The sequence below is a fragment of the Chiloscyllium plagiosum genome, unplaced genomic scaffold (assembly GCF_037043375.1).
Source record: "Chiloscyllium plagiosum isolate Xiang-an unplaced genomic scaffold, Cpla_swu_hap1 HiC_scaffold_1, whole genome shotgun sequence".
Classification (NCBI taxonomy): domain Eukaryota; kingdom Metazoa; phylum Chordata; class Chondrichthyes; order Orectolobiformes; family Hemiscylliidae; genus Chiloscyllium; species Chiloscyllium plagiosum.
Genome location: NW_028270139.1, coordinates 87,742,557 through 87,757,936, shown reverse-complemented (window position 1 = coordinate 87,757,936; position 15,380 = coordinate 87,742,557). Strand labels below are relative to the sequence as shown.

The 15,380-nt window shown below is 45.6% G+C and overlaps 1 protein-coding gene across 1 annotated transcript in view; it reads right to left on the bottom strand.

The window, feature by feature from the left end:
- LOC122554964 (snake venom 5'-nucleotidase-like) overlaps positions 1-15,380 on the bottom strand; it is an 83,001-nt gene that overhangs the window by 19,237 nt on the left and 48,384 nt on the right. The window contains exon 5 of the mRNA XM_043700436.2: positions 5,015-5,180. Within this exon, the coding sequence (XP_043556371.1) occupies positions 5,015-5,180 (166 nt within the window). The remainder of the gene's footprint in view (positions 1-5,014; positions 5,181-15,380) is intronic.

Sequence of the window (15,380 nt, the reverse complement as noted above, 5' to 3'; positions counted from 1 at the left end):
GCAGAGCGGTAGATGTGATCTATATGGACTTCAGTAAGACGTTCGACAAGGTTCCACATGGGAGACTGGTGAGCAAGGTTAGATCTCATGGAATACAGGGAGAACTCTCCATTTGGATACAGAACTGGCTCAAAGGTAGATTACAGAGGGTGGTGGTGAAGGGTTGTTTTTCAAAATGGAGGCCTGTGACAAGTGGAGTGCCACAAGGTTCAGTGCTGGATCCTCTATTTTTTGTTACTTACATAAATAATTTGGATGTGAGCATAAGAGGTACAGTTAGTAACTTTGCAGATGTCACCAAATTTGGAGGTGTAGTGGACAGCAAAGAGAGTTACCTCAGATTACAACAGGATCTTGATTAGATGGGCTGAGAAGTGGCAAGTGGAGTTTAATTTAGATAAACATGAGGTACTGCATTTTGGGAAAGCAAATCTTAGCAAGGACATATACTTAATGGTAAAGTCCTAGGGAGTGTTGCTGAACAAAGAGATCTTAGAATGCAGGTTCATAGCTCCTTGAAAGTGGAGTCACAGGTAGATAGGATAGTGGTATGCTTTCCTTGTTGGGAGGTCATGTTGCGGCTGTACAGGACATTGGTAAGGCCACTGTTGGAATATTGAGTGCAATTCTGGTCTCCTTCCTATTGGAAAGATTTTGTGAAACTTGAAAGGGTTCAGAAAAGATTTACAAAGATGTTGCCAGTTTTGGAGGATTTGAGGTATAGGGAGAGGTTGAATAGGCTCGGGTTGTTTTCTCTGGAGTGTCGGAAGCTGAGGGGTGACCTTATAGAGGTTTATAAAATCACGAGGGTTTCGCTGGGGCGGGGGAGTTCAGAATTGGAGGGCATAGGTTTAGGGCGAGGGGGGAAAGATATAAAAGAGACCTCAGGGGCAATCTTTTCACGCAGAGGGTGGTACTGGTATTGGATGAACTGCCAGAGGAAGTGGTGGAGGCTAGTACATATGCAACATTTAAAAGGCATCAGGATGGGTATATGAATAGGAAGTGTTTGGATGTTTGGAGGGATATGGGCCAGGGGCTGACAGGTGGCAGTAGATTGGGTTGGGATATCTGGACGGCATGGATGAGTTGGACAGAGGGGTCTGTTTCCATGCTATACATCTCTATGACTATATCTTGATTTCCCTTTCATAAGTCTATGCTGATCTACCCAATTTTGCCAATCTTTTCTAAATATTCAGGTTATCACATCCTTTACAATAGATTCCAACATTTGCCACACCATGGATGTCAAGCTAACTGGATGGGAGGTATGATGTGCAGGAGCGAGTGTTGGACTGGGGTGGACAAATTTAAAAATCAAACACCATCAGGTCATAGTCCAACAGGTTTATCTGGAAGTGCAAGCTTTTGGAGTGCTGCTCCTTAGTCAGGTAGCTAGTGGGACAGAATGAAAATTTTGAGTTATATGTTTCTGACTGGCCTCCAATATTTGCACCAGACTTCAATGCAGCCCACTTTCCAGCCCCCTGGGGATCCCAACCCACCCCATACTGAAAGCCAAATGCTCAACTCAAGATTCTCCCAATTGAGACTGTAGTATTCAGTACTGAGTTCTGGAACTCTGATACTACAGGAGCTGTCAGCCAATCACACTGGCCAGCAGTTCTCAGAGATGGTTCTTCTTGTCCACTGAGAGAGGTCCAATCTTCAGCTGAGATCCACAAGCGAACAGGTTATCACTGTGCAGTAGGATCTTTATAAGTCAACTGGTTTAGAAGTCACCAAGTGATCCCTGCAGGTACAGCCATATACCACATCCTGATAAAATCTCGCCAGGAATGCTAAGTTGCCATATCTACTACATTTGCTCTCATTTCACCAATGTTGTGCAGAGATCCATGCACAGCAGCAAGTGAAAGAAACCACGAAGGGAACACTGTCACATTGATTGGCAAGCCCAGTTCAGAGAGAATATAACATACCTTCTCTTTGTGAAGTCATTTGTCAGCAACTGTTAAGTATGGCTTCCTAACTTGTGGTGTCTGAGCCCAGTAGAATTACAATTAAAATGTTGGGGTCAGGGCTTTGATGCAGCAATGGCTACTGTGGAGCTCCAAACATGGGCTATCAGCCGCGAGGTCCTTTAAATCTCCCATATTTTGTGAAAATGCAAAGTAGAAATTAGACTTCGCCTATTTGCCTGACCTTATAGGGTTTTACCTTAAAAGCTCTGTGAATTAAACAGCCCTCCTCCTCTCATTGACATTCCAAACCACACCTGTCCTACAGGCCTGGGGTCTCCACAACTTTCCAGCCGAAAAATGGTCCAAATGGAAACAAAATTCAGTAAGTTTGATGCTATGATATACTTCCACATGTTTCGTGCACCCTTCATGTGCCTTATTCTTGAAGCATATTCTATTAAGGGCACAAATTCCTCTTTTGTCTATCTTCTCGTTTTTATTTCCTCTCTCTTCAAAACGTGTATACCTAATTTCCAAATTTGCTTCTTGCCCTTTTAAACTTATACTCAGATTCACGTCCATTGCCAACTACTTTTAACCTTATCCACCAGAAAATCTCCATATGACGATATTGGCTGCAGCCCTACTTAGGTGCAATCCATCCAATTTAGAGAATATAAACCATTTTTTGATATAACTGCAAATTCCTCCATCAAAAGTTTTCTTTGTTGTAATATCTAAAAGTATTAAAGAACTTACTGTGAAAAATACATTAATGATTTCTACTTTTTGTCATTTATATAAATGATTTGGATGTGAGCATAAGAGGTACAGTTAGTAAGTTTGCAGATGACACCAAAATTGAACATGCAGTGGACAGCGAAGAGGGTTACCTCAGATTACAACAGGATCTGGACCAGATGGGCCAATGGGCTGAGAAGTGGCAGATGGAGTTCAATTCAGATAAATGCGAGGTGCTGCATTTTGGAAAAGCAAATCTTAGCAGGACTTATACACTTAATGGTAAGGTCCTAGGGAGTGTTGCTGAACAAAGAGACCTTGGAGTGCAGGTTCATAGCTCCGTGAAAGTGGAGTTGCAGGTAGATAGGATAGTGAAGGCGGCGTTTGGTATGCTTTCCTTTATTGGTCAGAGTATTGAGTACAGGAGTTGGGAGGTTACGGCTGTACAGGACATTGGTTAGGCCACTGTTGGAATATTGCATGCAATTCTGGTCTCCTTCCTATCGGAAAGATGTTGTGAAACTTGAAAGGGTTTAGAAAAGATTTGCAAGGACGTTGCCAGGGTTGGAGGATCTGAGCTACAGGGAGAGGCTGAACATGCTGGGGCTGTTTTCCCTGGACCGTCGGAGGCTGAGAGGTGTCCTTATAGAGTTTTACAAAATTATGAGGGCATGGTTAGGATAAATAGGCAAAGTCTTTTCCCTGGGGTTCGGGGAGTCCAGAACGAGAGGGTATAGGTTTAGGGTGAGAGGGGAAAGATATAAAAGAGACTAAGGGGCAACTTTTTCACGCGAGGGTGGTACGTGTATGGAATGAGCTGCCAGAGGATGTGGTGGAGGCTGGAACAATTGCAACATTTAAGAGGCATTTGGATGGGTATATGAATAGGAAGGGTTTGGAGGGATATGGGTCAGGTGCTGGCAGGTGGGACTAGATTGGGTTGGGATATCTGGTCAGCATGGACGGGTTGGACCGAAGGGTCTGTTTCCATGCTGTACATCTCTATGACTCTATGATTTCCTGGTTTAACAAACTTCTGAAACATGTTTACTAGGTTCAATATTACCATTAACGTTCCTAACTGGGAGTCAACTACATCACAAACGTGCTATAAGATTGTTGTTATGCAATATATAGCACTTTACATTCCGCTTTGTATCTTTGTATAGAAATACACTGCTTCATTTAGTAAATCTTTGTATGAAATCCACCATACAATTGAGTACTTTGGGATCAGTGACTCTAACTCTATTAGTTTTAAAATAGTCATCGTCCACAAGTTAAAGTTCTAAATTGGGGCGATTTTGATGGTATTAAACAGGAACTTTCACAAGTTGAAAGCTGTTCGCAGGCAAGGGGATGTCTGGCAATTGGGAGGCTTTCAAAAGTGAGATAACGAGTGTTCAGAGCCAACACATTCTTGATGTTAGTCAGTTATATAAACGATTTGGAGGAGAATGTCGGAGGCATGGTTAGTACATTTACAGAAGACACCAAAATTGATGGTATAGTGGACAGTGAGGAAGATTTCTTAAGAGTACAACAGGTTCTTGATCAACTGGGTCAATAGGCCGAGGAATGGCAGATGGAGTTTAATACAGATAAATGTGAGGTATTGCATTTTGGTAAGACACACCAGGGTGCGAATTACACAGTTAATAGTCAGACCCTGAGGAGTGTTGTTGAACAGAGAGACCAAGAACACAGGTACATAATTCATTGCAAGTGAAGAAAGCATTTGCCGCGCTGGCCTTTATCGGTCAAAGCATTGATTATAGGAGTTGGGACGTTATTTTACAGTTGTACAAGACATCAGCAAGGCCACATTTGGAGTTCTGATCGCCCTGCTGCAGAAAGCATGTTACTAAACTGGAAGGAGTGCACAAGGATGTCACTGAGACTGGAACATTTGAGTCATGAAGATATGCTCCAGGGAAAAAGTCCCAGCCTAAGAGGCTGAGGGGGACCTTATAGAGGTTTCTAAAATTATGAGGAGCATTGATAAGGTGAATAGCCAAGGTTTTTTCCACAGGGTAGGAGAGTGCAAAACTAGGTGGTTTAAGGTGAGAGAGGAAAGATTTAAAAAGGACCTCGGGGAAAATTTTTAACACAAAAAAGGTAGTGCGTACATGGAATGAGGACGTGGTAGAGGTGGGTACAATTACAACATTTAAAAGAATTTGAGCAGGTACATGGATACTAAAGGTTTACAGGGATATGAGTCAAAAGCAGGCAAATGGGACTAGCTCAGTTTAGGAAACCTGGTCGGCATGGTCGAGTTGGACCAAAGGGCCTGTTTCCGTGCTAGATGACACCAAGACCACAAAAATTTCAGAAATACTTGCCTTCCATCAAGTTCTGGATACATGCTGACTCCATTTTCTAAAGCATCCAACAGCTGTTCTGCAGTCACTTGAACAACCAATAGTGGATCCACAATAGGCAGAACCAACAAAAGATCATGCATGGTGAAGTCACCTGGTGGATGTAGGCGATCTGAACGTAATGTACCTAGAAATTTGAAAACAATGATTGATTTGTAGATTCATTCTAGGGAAGTCCAAGGTGTTTCTATAGTTATGCCAGACTAAAAATTTTGCATGTGTTTTTGCATTGAAACTTCATGCTATTTCCTTATTTGTCTAAATGTAACATGCAGATGGACATGTCCTGTGCTGCTGACCGGCTGTACATTCTGTATGCAGGATTCAACAGGAAATACAGTCATTGACTGCCAGTAACTGACTGCAATTGGCAACAAGGAAAACAGTATAAGGGCAGAGAGGGTGCACAGATGTAAAACAGTGATGATGACTAACTGGAGAAGAGGGTCAAGTTTTCAAAGGGTGTCCAGAGGCCATCAAGGTATGCCCTCTGAGAGGTATGTTGGAGGAGGTCATCTGGAGCAAGAGTTTGGGTGCTGAGAATCCAGCAGCTGTATTAGGGAAAGTTCAGTGAGATCACATGGGTGGTCATGGGCTGGGAGGTGAATGCATCCTCACATAACATCTGCCTAGAGCATCACCAACCTCTCATGCTGCTAAAATGAACCATATTGATCATCATTTACCCATTAACAATCCCTACCACTAAGATCTTAAGATATGCCAGATATGCCTGCTCATCTTCACACTTAGCTTTTGCTGCTTCCAAATACCTTCAAATTTTCAGCCATGATAGTCAAATCACTTTGAGCAACAGAATCACTGAGATTCAAATTTCTCTTTGCAAGTCAAAATGAAATAAAGTTGAAGGGAACAAAGCAGAGGCTGCAGGAGTCAAGAACGCCTCAGACCCGGGTTCAATTCCCGCCTCAGGCGACTGACTGTGTGGAGTTTGCACGTTCTCCCCGTGTCTGCGTGGGTTTCCTCCGGGTGCTCCGGTTTCCTCCCACAGTCCAAAGATGTGCAGGGTCAGGTGAATTGGCCATACTAAATTGCCTGTAGTGTTAGGTAAGGGGTAAATGTAGGGGTATGGATGGGTTTCGCTTCGGCGGGTCGGTGTGGACTTGTTGGGCCGAAGGGCCTGTTTCCACACTGTAATCTAATCTAATCTAATCTAATCTAATCTGCAGCATCAGTGTACCTATCATCCAGTATCATCAAGAACATTGAGGATGGCAGTTTGTTAGACTTCATCTTATCTCAACTCCCACCTCACACTCATCCTGATATCTGGCATGGTTAAACTGCACATGAAATAACAGGTGTATTGCTATGCAACCCTTGAATTTTCCTGTTTTCAGATACCTAAGGGCACAACCCAACCAACCACTGTTGTCTGGAAGATGAGAGAAATAGCAGACCTCTAATAAGGAAGCAGCATTACTTGATGTGACATTTTCAGTCATTAGTTCAAGTTGCTGTCATTATAAAATTAGTGCAGAATTAATATTAGTATATGGTGAGTCACATGGAAGAAGACTGCAGGGAGAAAGAATAGCTTAGGTGCCAGGTGACAGGAGGGTGCAAATGCAAATGAGTCCTGAAGCAGGGATCTCAGCTGAGGACTTCAATGCTCAGCTGAGGACTACAGGAGAACACTGATGAGGGTGCAGAGACATTTAGTGAATTGACAAGCCTGACTACAACCACCTGTCACTGTCAAGGAGCACAAAGGGGTCTGATTCCAATGTGGTACATTGGCTTGTGCAGAGCTTGGATCCCATCCAATCAAGAACAGTAGTGAGGAACAACTATATGAAAGCACTTGTGACCCATCTGAAATGCAGCACTTGCTGGTTGCTGTCTGCACAGGTGCAAGTTACCCAGTATTTTAGTGGATGCTCAATCTGATGTTCTCAAGTTCATAGCTGCTTGCCCAAGGTCTGATTCAGACTGTTGCCAACATAGCTGCAGATTACTGCTTAAAAGATAAATCCAGGTTCTTGATGCAGTCCAACAATCTACGCTCCAACAGATTACTAAACTTGGTCTCATTGAACAGAAATTTCCAAGAGTGGCAGTATTGAGCACAAATCTGCTGCCCTCTATTAGACAGCAATCATGCTCCCATTGCCAAAGCCGTTGCTCTCAGCCAGCCATCCCAAACAGGTGCCTCCATACAGAGATAACGCACTCCAAAGTTAGGCATTTTAGGACCAGACATTTGAGGATATTTTCCAATGCTGTCTGCAGACTTTCACTTGAGTAAACAGATTTCCACCAGTCGCATTGCAGTCACTGGGATAATGCTGAAAATGTGTTGCTGGAACAGCGCAGGTCAGGCAGCATCCAAGGAACAGGAGAATCGACGTTTCGGGCATCAGCCCTTCTTCAGGAATGAGGAAAGTGTGTCCAGCAGGCTAAGATAAAAGGTAGGGAGAAGGGACTTGGGGGAGGGGCATTGGAAATGCAATAGGTGGAAGGAGGTTAAGGTGAGGGTGATAGGCCGGAGTGGGGTGGGGGCGGAGAGGTCAGGAAGAAGATTGCAGGTTAGGAAGGCGGTGCTGAGTTCGAGGGATTTGACTGAGACAAGGTGGGGGGAGGGGAAATGAGGAAACTGGAGAAATCTGAGTTCATCCCTTGTGGTTGGAGGGTTCCTAGGCGGAAGATGAGGCGCTCTTCCTCCAACCGTCGTGTTGCTATGGTCTGGCAATGGAGGAGTCCAAGGACCTGCATGTCCTTGGTGGAGTGGGAGGGGGAGTTGAAGTGTTGAGCCACGGGGTGGTTGGGTTGGTTGGTCCGGGTGTCCCAGAGGTGTTCTCTGAAACGTTCTGCAAGTAGGCGGCCTGTCTCCCCAATATAGAGGAGGCCACATCGGGTGCAGCGGATGCAATAGATGATGTGTGTGGAGGTGCAGGTGAATTTGTGGCGGATATGGAAGTATCCCTTGGGGCCTTGGAGGGAAGTAAGGGGGGAGGTGTGGGCGCAAGTTTTGCATTTCTTGCGGTTGCAGGGGAAGGTGCCGGGAGTGGAGGTTGGGTTGGTGGGGGGTGTGGACCTGACGAGGGAGTCACGGAGGGAGTGGTCTTTTCGGAACACTGATAGGGGAGGGGAGGGAAATATATCCCTGGTGGTGGGGTCCGTTTGGAGGTGGCGGAAATGACAGCGGATGATATGCTGTACATGGAGGTTGGTGGGGTGGTAGGTGAGGACCAGTGGGTTTCTGTCCTGGTGGTGGTTGGAAGGGTGGGGCTCAAGGGCAGAGGAGCGGGAAGTGGAAGAGATGTGGTGGAGGGCATCGTCGACCACGTCTGGGGGGAAATTGCGGTCCTTGAAGGAGGAGGCCATCTGGGTTGTACGGATTTGGAACTGGTCCTCCTGGGAGCAGATGCGGCGGAGACGAAGGAATTGGGAATATGGGATGGCGTTTTTACAGGGGGCAGGGTGGGAGGAGGTGTAGTCTAGGTGTAGTCTAGGGTGGGAGTCGGTCGGTTTATAGTAAATGTATCTTAGCCTTCTGGACACACTTTCCTCATTCCTGAAGAAGGGCTGATGCCCGAAACGTCGATTCTCCTGTTCCTTGGATGCTGCCTGACCTGCTGCGCTGTTCCAGCAACACATGTTCAGCTCTGATCTCCAGCATCTGCAGTCCTCACTTTCTCCTCGTCACTGGGATAATGTCTAGTAGACTAAGGCATGCAACACACTTCCAATATATGCACTTAGGAAATACACAAGAATTTTACAAATCATTATTTTAAGTTATTTGTTTTTAGATAAAACATTAGGTATTTTTCTACCTTGCACAGACTTGATGGGCCAAAAGGACTTTTTTTGTCTGTGCTGTAGATCTCAATGGCTATGACTCAAGGTTAATCATGGTGGCTTTCATCACAAGACTTTGGACAGGATAATAGAATGATGGGAAGTATCATATAGATGGTAAAGAAAGAAACGGGGAGGCCATGCTGGTAATGGAATGTCTTCCTAAGTGAGTCTGATATTACAACAATTGATAGCAGTTAAACAGCTACCATTAGGCAATGATGTTTTATTGAATTCAAATTTAACCATCTCTCTTCACAGAATTTGAACCCATGTCCCCAGAACTTTGGCCGGTGTTCTGGAATATTAGTCCAGAGATACATGTAGTTTGCCTATAATGCTGTAGTTGCATTCCAGCAAAACTTCGCTTAATAGAAATAATGGGGCCTTTGGGAAAAGCGAGGTTAGGAGCAGACCAGCAAAAAGAATCACTCACAATTGCTCAAAATTCACCCAAACGTCAAATGGAAAATATAACACAGCCTGAATGAAGGTTGAAATCATTTTTATAAAATGAAACAAAAGTAAATTTAACACAATACATTTTAAAAATGCAAGAAAGCTGCTCTCTGTACAGTACCTCTCACAGAAAGCTGCTCTGTCGGCAGCTGATATTGGAGCAGGTGCAGAAAAGCACGAAGACCGGCACCTACATCGTGCATGCGCAAGACATCGTAGAGACTTTGGTGCTGACATCCCACATGCACAGAACAGTGCAGAGACGCGGGCACAAATATCAGTGCATACACAGAACAGCACCAAGACTGGCACAAACGTCAAGCACTTGCGGACACTGGCGCATGCACAGAATGGTAAGAACATTCGCATATGTGCAAAACGGCACGGACATTTCAGCGCGCGCATCGGCGCATTCACAGAATGCTGTAATCGCGCTATTGCCAAAGTTCTCCAAAACACTGTTCCCTAAATCTTCAGCGATGTCATAGCTAAAATCACACTGCCAGAACGTGCGTTATCCGAGAACTACCTGTATTACCACTACTCTACGCTACCCTTGATTGGAAGGCTAATCACTCATACAGTCATTGAGTCATATAGATGTACAGCACGGAACAGATCCTTCGGTCCAACTCGTCCATGCTGACCAGATATCCCAACCCAATCTCGTCCCATTTGCCAGCACTTGGCCCATATCCCTTTAAATCCTTCCTATTCATATACCCATCTAAATGCCTCTTAAATGTTGCAATTGTACCAGCCTCCACCACATCCTCTGGCAGCTCATTCCATACACGTACAACCCTCTGCATGAAAAAGTTGCCCCTTAGGTCTCTTTTATATCTTTCCCCTCTCACCCTAAACCTATGCCCTCTAGTTCTGGACTCCCCGACCCCAGGGAAAAGACTTTGTCTATTTATCCTATCCATGCCCCTCATAATTTTGTAAAACTCTATAATGGTCACCCCTCAGCCCCCGCGGTCCAGGGAAAACAGCGCCAGCCTGTTCAGCCTCTCCCTGTAGCTCAGATCCTCCAACCCTGGCAACATCCTTGTACATCTTTTCTGAACCCTTTCAAGTTTCACAGCATCCTTCCGATATTCCACACAATATTCCAAAAAGGCCTAACCAGTGTCCTGTACAGCCGCTGCATGACCTCCCAACTCCTATACTCAATGCTCTGACCAATAAAGTAAAGCATACCAAACGCCTTCTTCATGATCTTATCTACCTTATAAGATTAGATTAGATTCTCTACAGTGTGGAAACAGGCCCTTCAGGCCAACCAACCCTCCAAAGAGTAACCCACCCAGACCCATTTCCCTCTGACTAATGCACCTAACACTATGGGCAATTTAGCATGACCAATTCACCTGAATTGCACATCTTTGGACTGTGGGAGGAAACCAGAGCACCCGGAGAAAACCCACGCAGACACTGGGAGAATGCGCAATCTCCACACAGGCAGTCACCCAAGGCTGGAATCGAACCTGGGACCCTGGTACTGTGAGGCAGCAGTGCTAACCATAAGGACTATGAACCTGCACTCCAAGGTCTCTGTTCAGCAACACTCCCTAGGACCTTACCATTAAGTGTATAAGTCCTGCTAAAATTTGCTGTCCCAAAATGCAGCACCTCATATTTATCCAAATTAAACTCCTGGATGTAGGTTTGCTCGCTGAGATGGAAGGTGCATTTTCAGACATTTTGTCACCGTACTAGGTAACATCATCAGTGAGCCACCAGACAAAGCACTGCTGATGATTCCTGATTTCTAGTTATATGTTTGGTGATGGTTGGTGATGTCATTTCCTGTTATTTTTCTCAGGGGGTGGTCAATGGGGTCCAACTCAATGTGCTTGTTGTTCGAGTTCCGGTTAGAACGACATGCTTCTAGGAATTCTCGTGATACATACAGATAAGGAAAGATACCACTTTGACTGGGACAACACATCGAACCTCGGACAAGCCAAACAAAGACACACACGAGAATGAAGATGTTACCTAGTATGGTGACGAAACTTCTAAAAATGAACCTTCCAGCTCAGCGAGCAAACCTACATCCAGAACCTCAACCTGAGCTACAAATGTTAAAAATTAAACTCCATCTGCCAATCCTCAGCCCATTGGCCCATCTGATCAAGATCCAGTTGCAATCAGAGGTAACCTCCTTCACTGTCCACTACACCTCCAATTTTGGTGTCATCTGCAAACTTACTAACTAAACCTCCTTTGTTCATACCCAAATCATTTATATAAATGACGAAAAGTAGTGGACCCAGCACCAATCCTTGTGGCACTCCACTGGCCACAGGTCGCTCAGTCTAAAAAACAACTTTCGACCACCATCTGTTGTCTTCTATCTTCAAGCCAGTTCTATTTCCAAATGGCTAGGTCTCCCTGTATTCCATGAGATTTAACCTTGCTAACCAGACTCCCATAGGGAACCTTGTCGAACGCATTACTGAAGTCCATATAGATCACAACCACCGCTCTGCCCTCATCAACCTCCTTTGTTACTTCTTCAAAAAGCTCAATCATGTTTGTGAGACACGATTTCCCACGCACAAAGCCATGTTGACTATCCCTAATCAGTCCTTGCCTTTCCAAATACATGTACATCCTGTCCCTCAGGATTCCCTCCAACAACTTGCCCACCGGTCTATCGTAAAGGTAAAATCTCCACCGACCTATCCCCTCTAGTCCAGGAACTCCCCACATACGGTCAAGACACCACCCACACCTTCCACCTCCTCCCAGACTTCCGTTTCCCCGGCCCCAATGCCTCATCTTCACCATGGATATCCAATCCCTCTACACCTCCATCAGCAATGACCAGGGCCTCTAAGCCCTCCGTTTCTTCCTCTCCCAACGTCCCCAAAAGTACCTTCTACCGACACACTCATTCATTTGGCCGAACTGGTCCTCGCCCTTAATTTCTCCTTTGAATCCTCCCACTTCCTCGGACCAAAGAGGTAGCCATGGGCACCTGTATGGGCCCCAGCTATGCCTGTCTCTTTGGTAGCTACATAGAACAGTCCATCTTCCGTAGTTACACCGGCACCACTCACCACCTCTTCCTCTGCTACATTGATGACTGCATTGACACCACCTTGTGCTCCTGCGAGGAGGTTGAGTAATTCATCAACTTCACCAACGCATTCCACCCCGACCTTAAATTCACCTGGACCATCTCGGACACCTCCCTCCCCTTCCTGGACCTCTCCATCTCCATTAATGACGATTGATTTGACACTGACATTTTTTTTTTTTTACAAACCCACCGACTCCCACAGCTACCTGGATTACACATCTTCCCACCCTACTTCCTGCAAAAATGCCATCCCATATTCCCAATTCCTCCGCCTCCACCGTATCTGCTCCCAGGAGGACCAGTTCGACCACAGAACACACCAGATGGCCTCCTTCTTTAAAGACCGCAATTGCCCTTCCCACGTGGTTAAAGATGCCCTCCAACGCATCTCGTCCACATCCCGCCCCCTCCGCTCTCAAACCCCACTCCTCCAACCGTAACAAGGACAGAACCCCCCGGTGCTCACCTTACACCCTACCAACCTTCGCATAAACCACATCATCCGACATTTCCGCCACCTCCAAACGGACCCCGCCAACAGGGATATATTTCCCTCCCCACCCATTTCCGCTTTCCACAAAGACCTTTCCCTCTGTGACTACCTGGTCAGGTCCACACCCCCCAACAACCCACCCGCCCTTCCTGGCACCCTCCCCTGCCCCCGCAGGAATTGCAAAACCTGCGCCTACACCTCCTCCCTCACCTCCATCCAAGGCCCCAAAGGAGCCTTCCACATCCACCAAAGCTTTACCTGCACATCCACCAATATCATTTATTGTATCCGTTGCTCCTGATGTGGTCTCCTCTACATTGGGGAGACTGGACGCCTCCTAGCAGAGCGCTTTAGGGAACATCTCCGGGACAATCTCCCGTACCAATCAACCCCACCGCCCTGTGGCCCAACATTTCAACTCACCCTCCCACTCTGCTGAGGACATGCAGGTCCTAGGCCTTCTCCACCGCCACTCCCTCACCACCCGATGCCTGGAGGAAGAACACCTCATCTTCCACCTCGGAACACTTCAACTCCATGGCATCAATGTGGATTTCACCAGTTTCCTCATTTCCCCTTCCTCCAATTCACCCCAGCTCCAAACTTCCAGGTCAGTACTGCCCTCATGATCTGTCCTACCTGCCTATCTTCCTTTCCACCTATCCATTCCACCCTCCTCTCTGACCTATCAGCTCCATCCCCACCACCATTCACCTATTGTACTCTTATGCTACTTTCTCCCCACCCCCAATCCCCACTCATTTATCTCTCCACTCTGCAGGCACCTTGCCTCTATTCCTGATGAAGGGCTTTTGCCCGAAATGTCAATTTTCCTGCTCCTCAGATGCTGCCTGACCTGCTGTGCTTTTCCAGCACCACTCTAATCTCAACACTGGTCTATAGTTCCTTGGCTTGCCCTTACCACCACCCTTCTTAAATAAGAGTACCACATTAGCCAACCTCCAGTCTTCTGGCACCTCACCTGTGACTATCGATGATACAAATATCTCAGCAAGGGGCCCAGCAATCACTTCTCTAGCTTCCCACAGAGTCCTAGGGTATACCTGATCAGGTCTTGGGGATTTATTCACTTTTATGCATTTCAAGACATCCAGCACTTCCTCCTCTGTAATATTTTTCAAGATGTCACCACCTATTTCCCCATATTCTATATCATCCATGTCTTTCTCCACAGTAAACACTGATACAAACTACTTGTTTAGTATCTCCCCCATCTCCTGCGGATCCACACACAGACTGCCTTGCTGATCGAGGGGCCCTATTCACTCCCTAGTTACACTTTTGCCCTTAATGTATTTGTAAAAACCCTTTGGATTCTCCTTAACCCTATTTGCCAAAGCTATCTCATGTCCTCTTTTTGCCCTCCTGATTTCCTTCTTAAGTATACTCCTACTACCTTTATACTCTAAGGATTCACTCAATCTCTCCTGTCTATACCTGACATATGCTTCCTTCTTTTTCTTAACCAAACCCTCAATTTCTCTAGTCATCCAGCATTCCCTACAGTCACCAGCCTTTCCTTTCACCCCAACAGGAATATACTGTCTCTGGACACTTGTTACCTCATTTCTGAAGGCTTCCCATTTTCCAGCTGTCCCTTTACCTGCGAACATCTGCACCCAATCAGCCTTTGAAAGTTCTTACTGATACCGTCAAAATTGGTCTTTCTCCAATTTAGAACTTCAACTTTTCGATCTGGTCTATCCTTTTCCATCACTATTTTAAAACTAAAAGAATTATGGTCACTGTCCCCAAAGTGCTCCCCCACTGACACCTCAGTCACCTGCCCTTCCTTATTTCCCAAGAGTTGGTCAGGTTTTGCACCTTCTCTAGTAGGTAGATCCACATACTGACTCAGGAAATTTCATTGTACACTCTCAAATTCCTCTCCATCTAAACCCCTAACACTATGGCAGTCCCAGTCTATGTTTGGAAAGTTAAAATCCCCTACCATTATCATCCTATTATTCTTACACATAATTAAGATCTCCTTACAAATTTGTTTCTCAATTTCCCACTGACTATTAGGGGGTCTATAATGCAATCCCAATAAAGTGATCATCCCTTTCTTATTTCTCAGTTCCACCCAAATAACTTCCATGGACGTATTTCTGGGAATATCCTCAGTAAAGCTATAATGCTATCCCATATCAAAAATACCACTCTCCTTCCTCTCTTGCCTCCCTTTCTATCTTTTCGTGGAACAGTCCTGTACATCCCTGAGACACATTTCTGTAATTGCTATGATATCCCAGTCTGATTTTCCCAATATGTCCTGAGTTCATCTGCCTTCCCTGTTAGGCCTCTTGCATTGAAATAAATGCAGTTTAATTAATCAGTTCTACCTTGTTCTCTGCTTTGTTCCTGCCTGCCCGGACTGTTTGAGTCACTTTTTTTCTGAACTGTACCAGTCACGAATTGATCTCTTTCCTCGC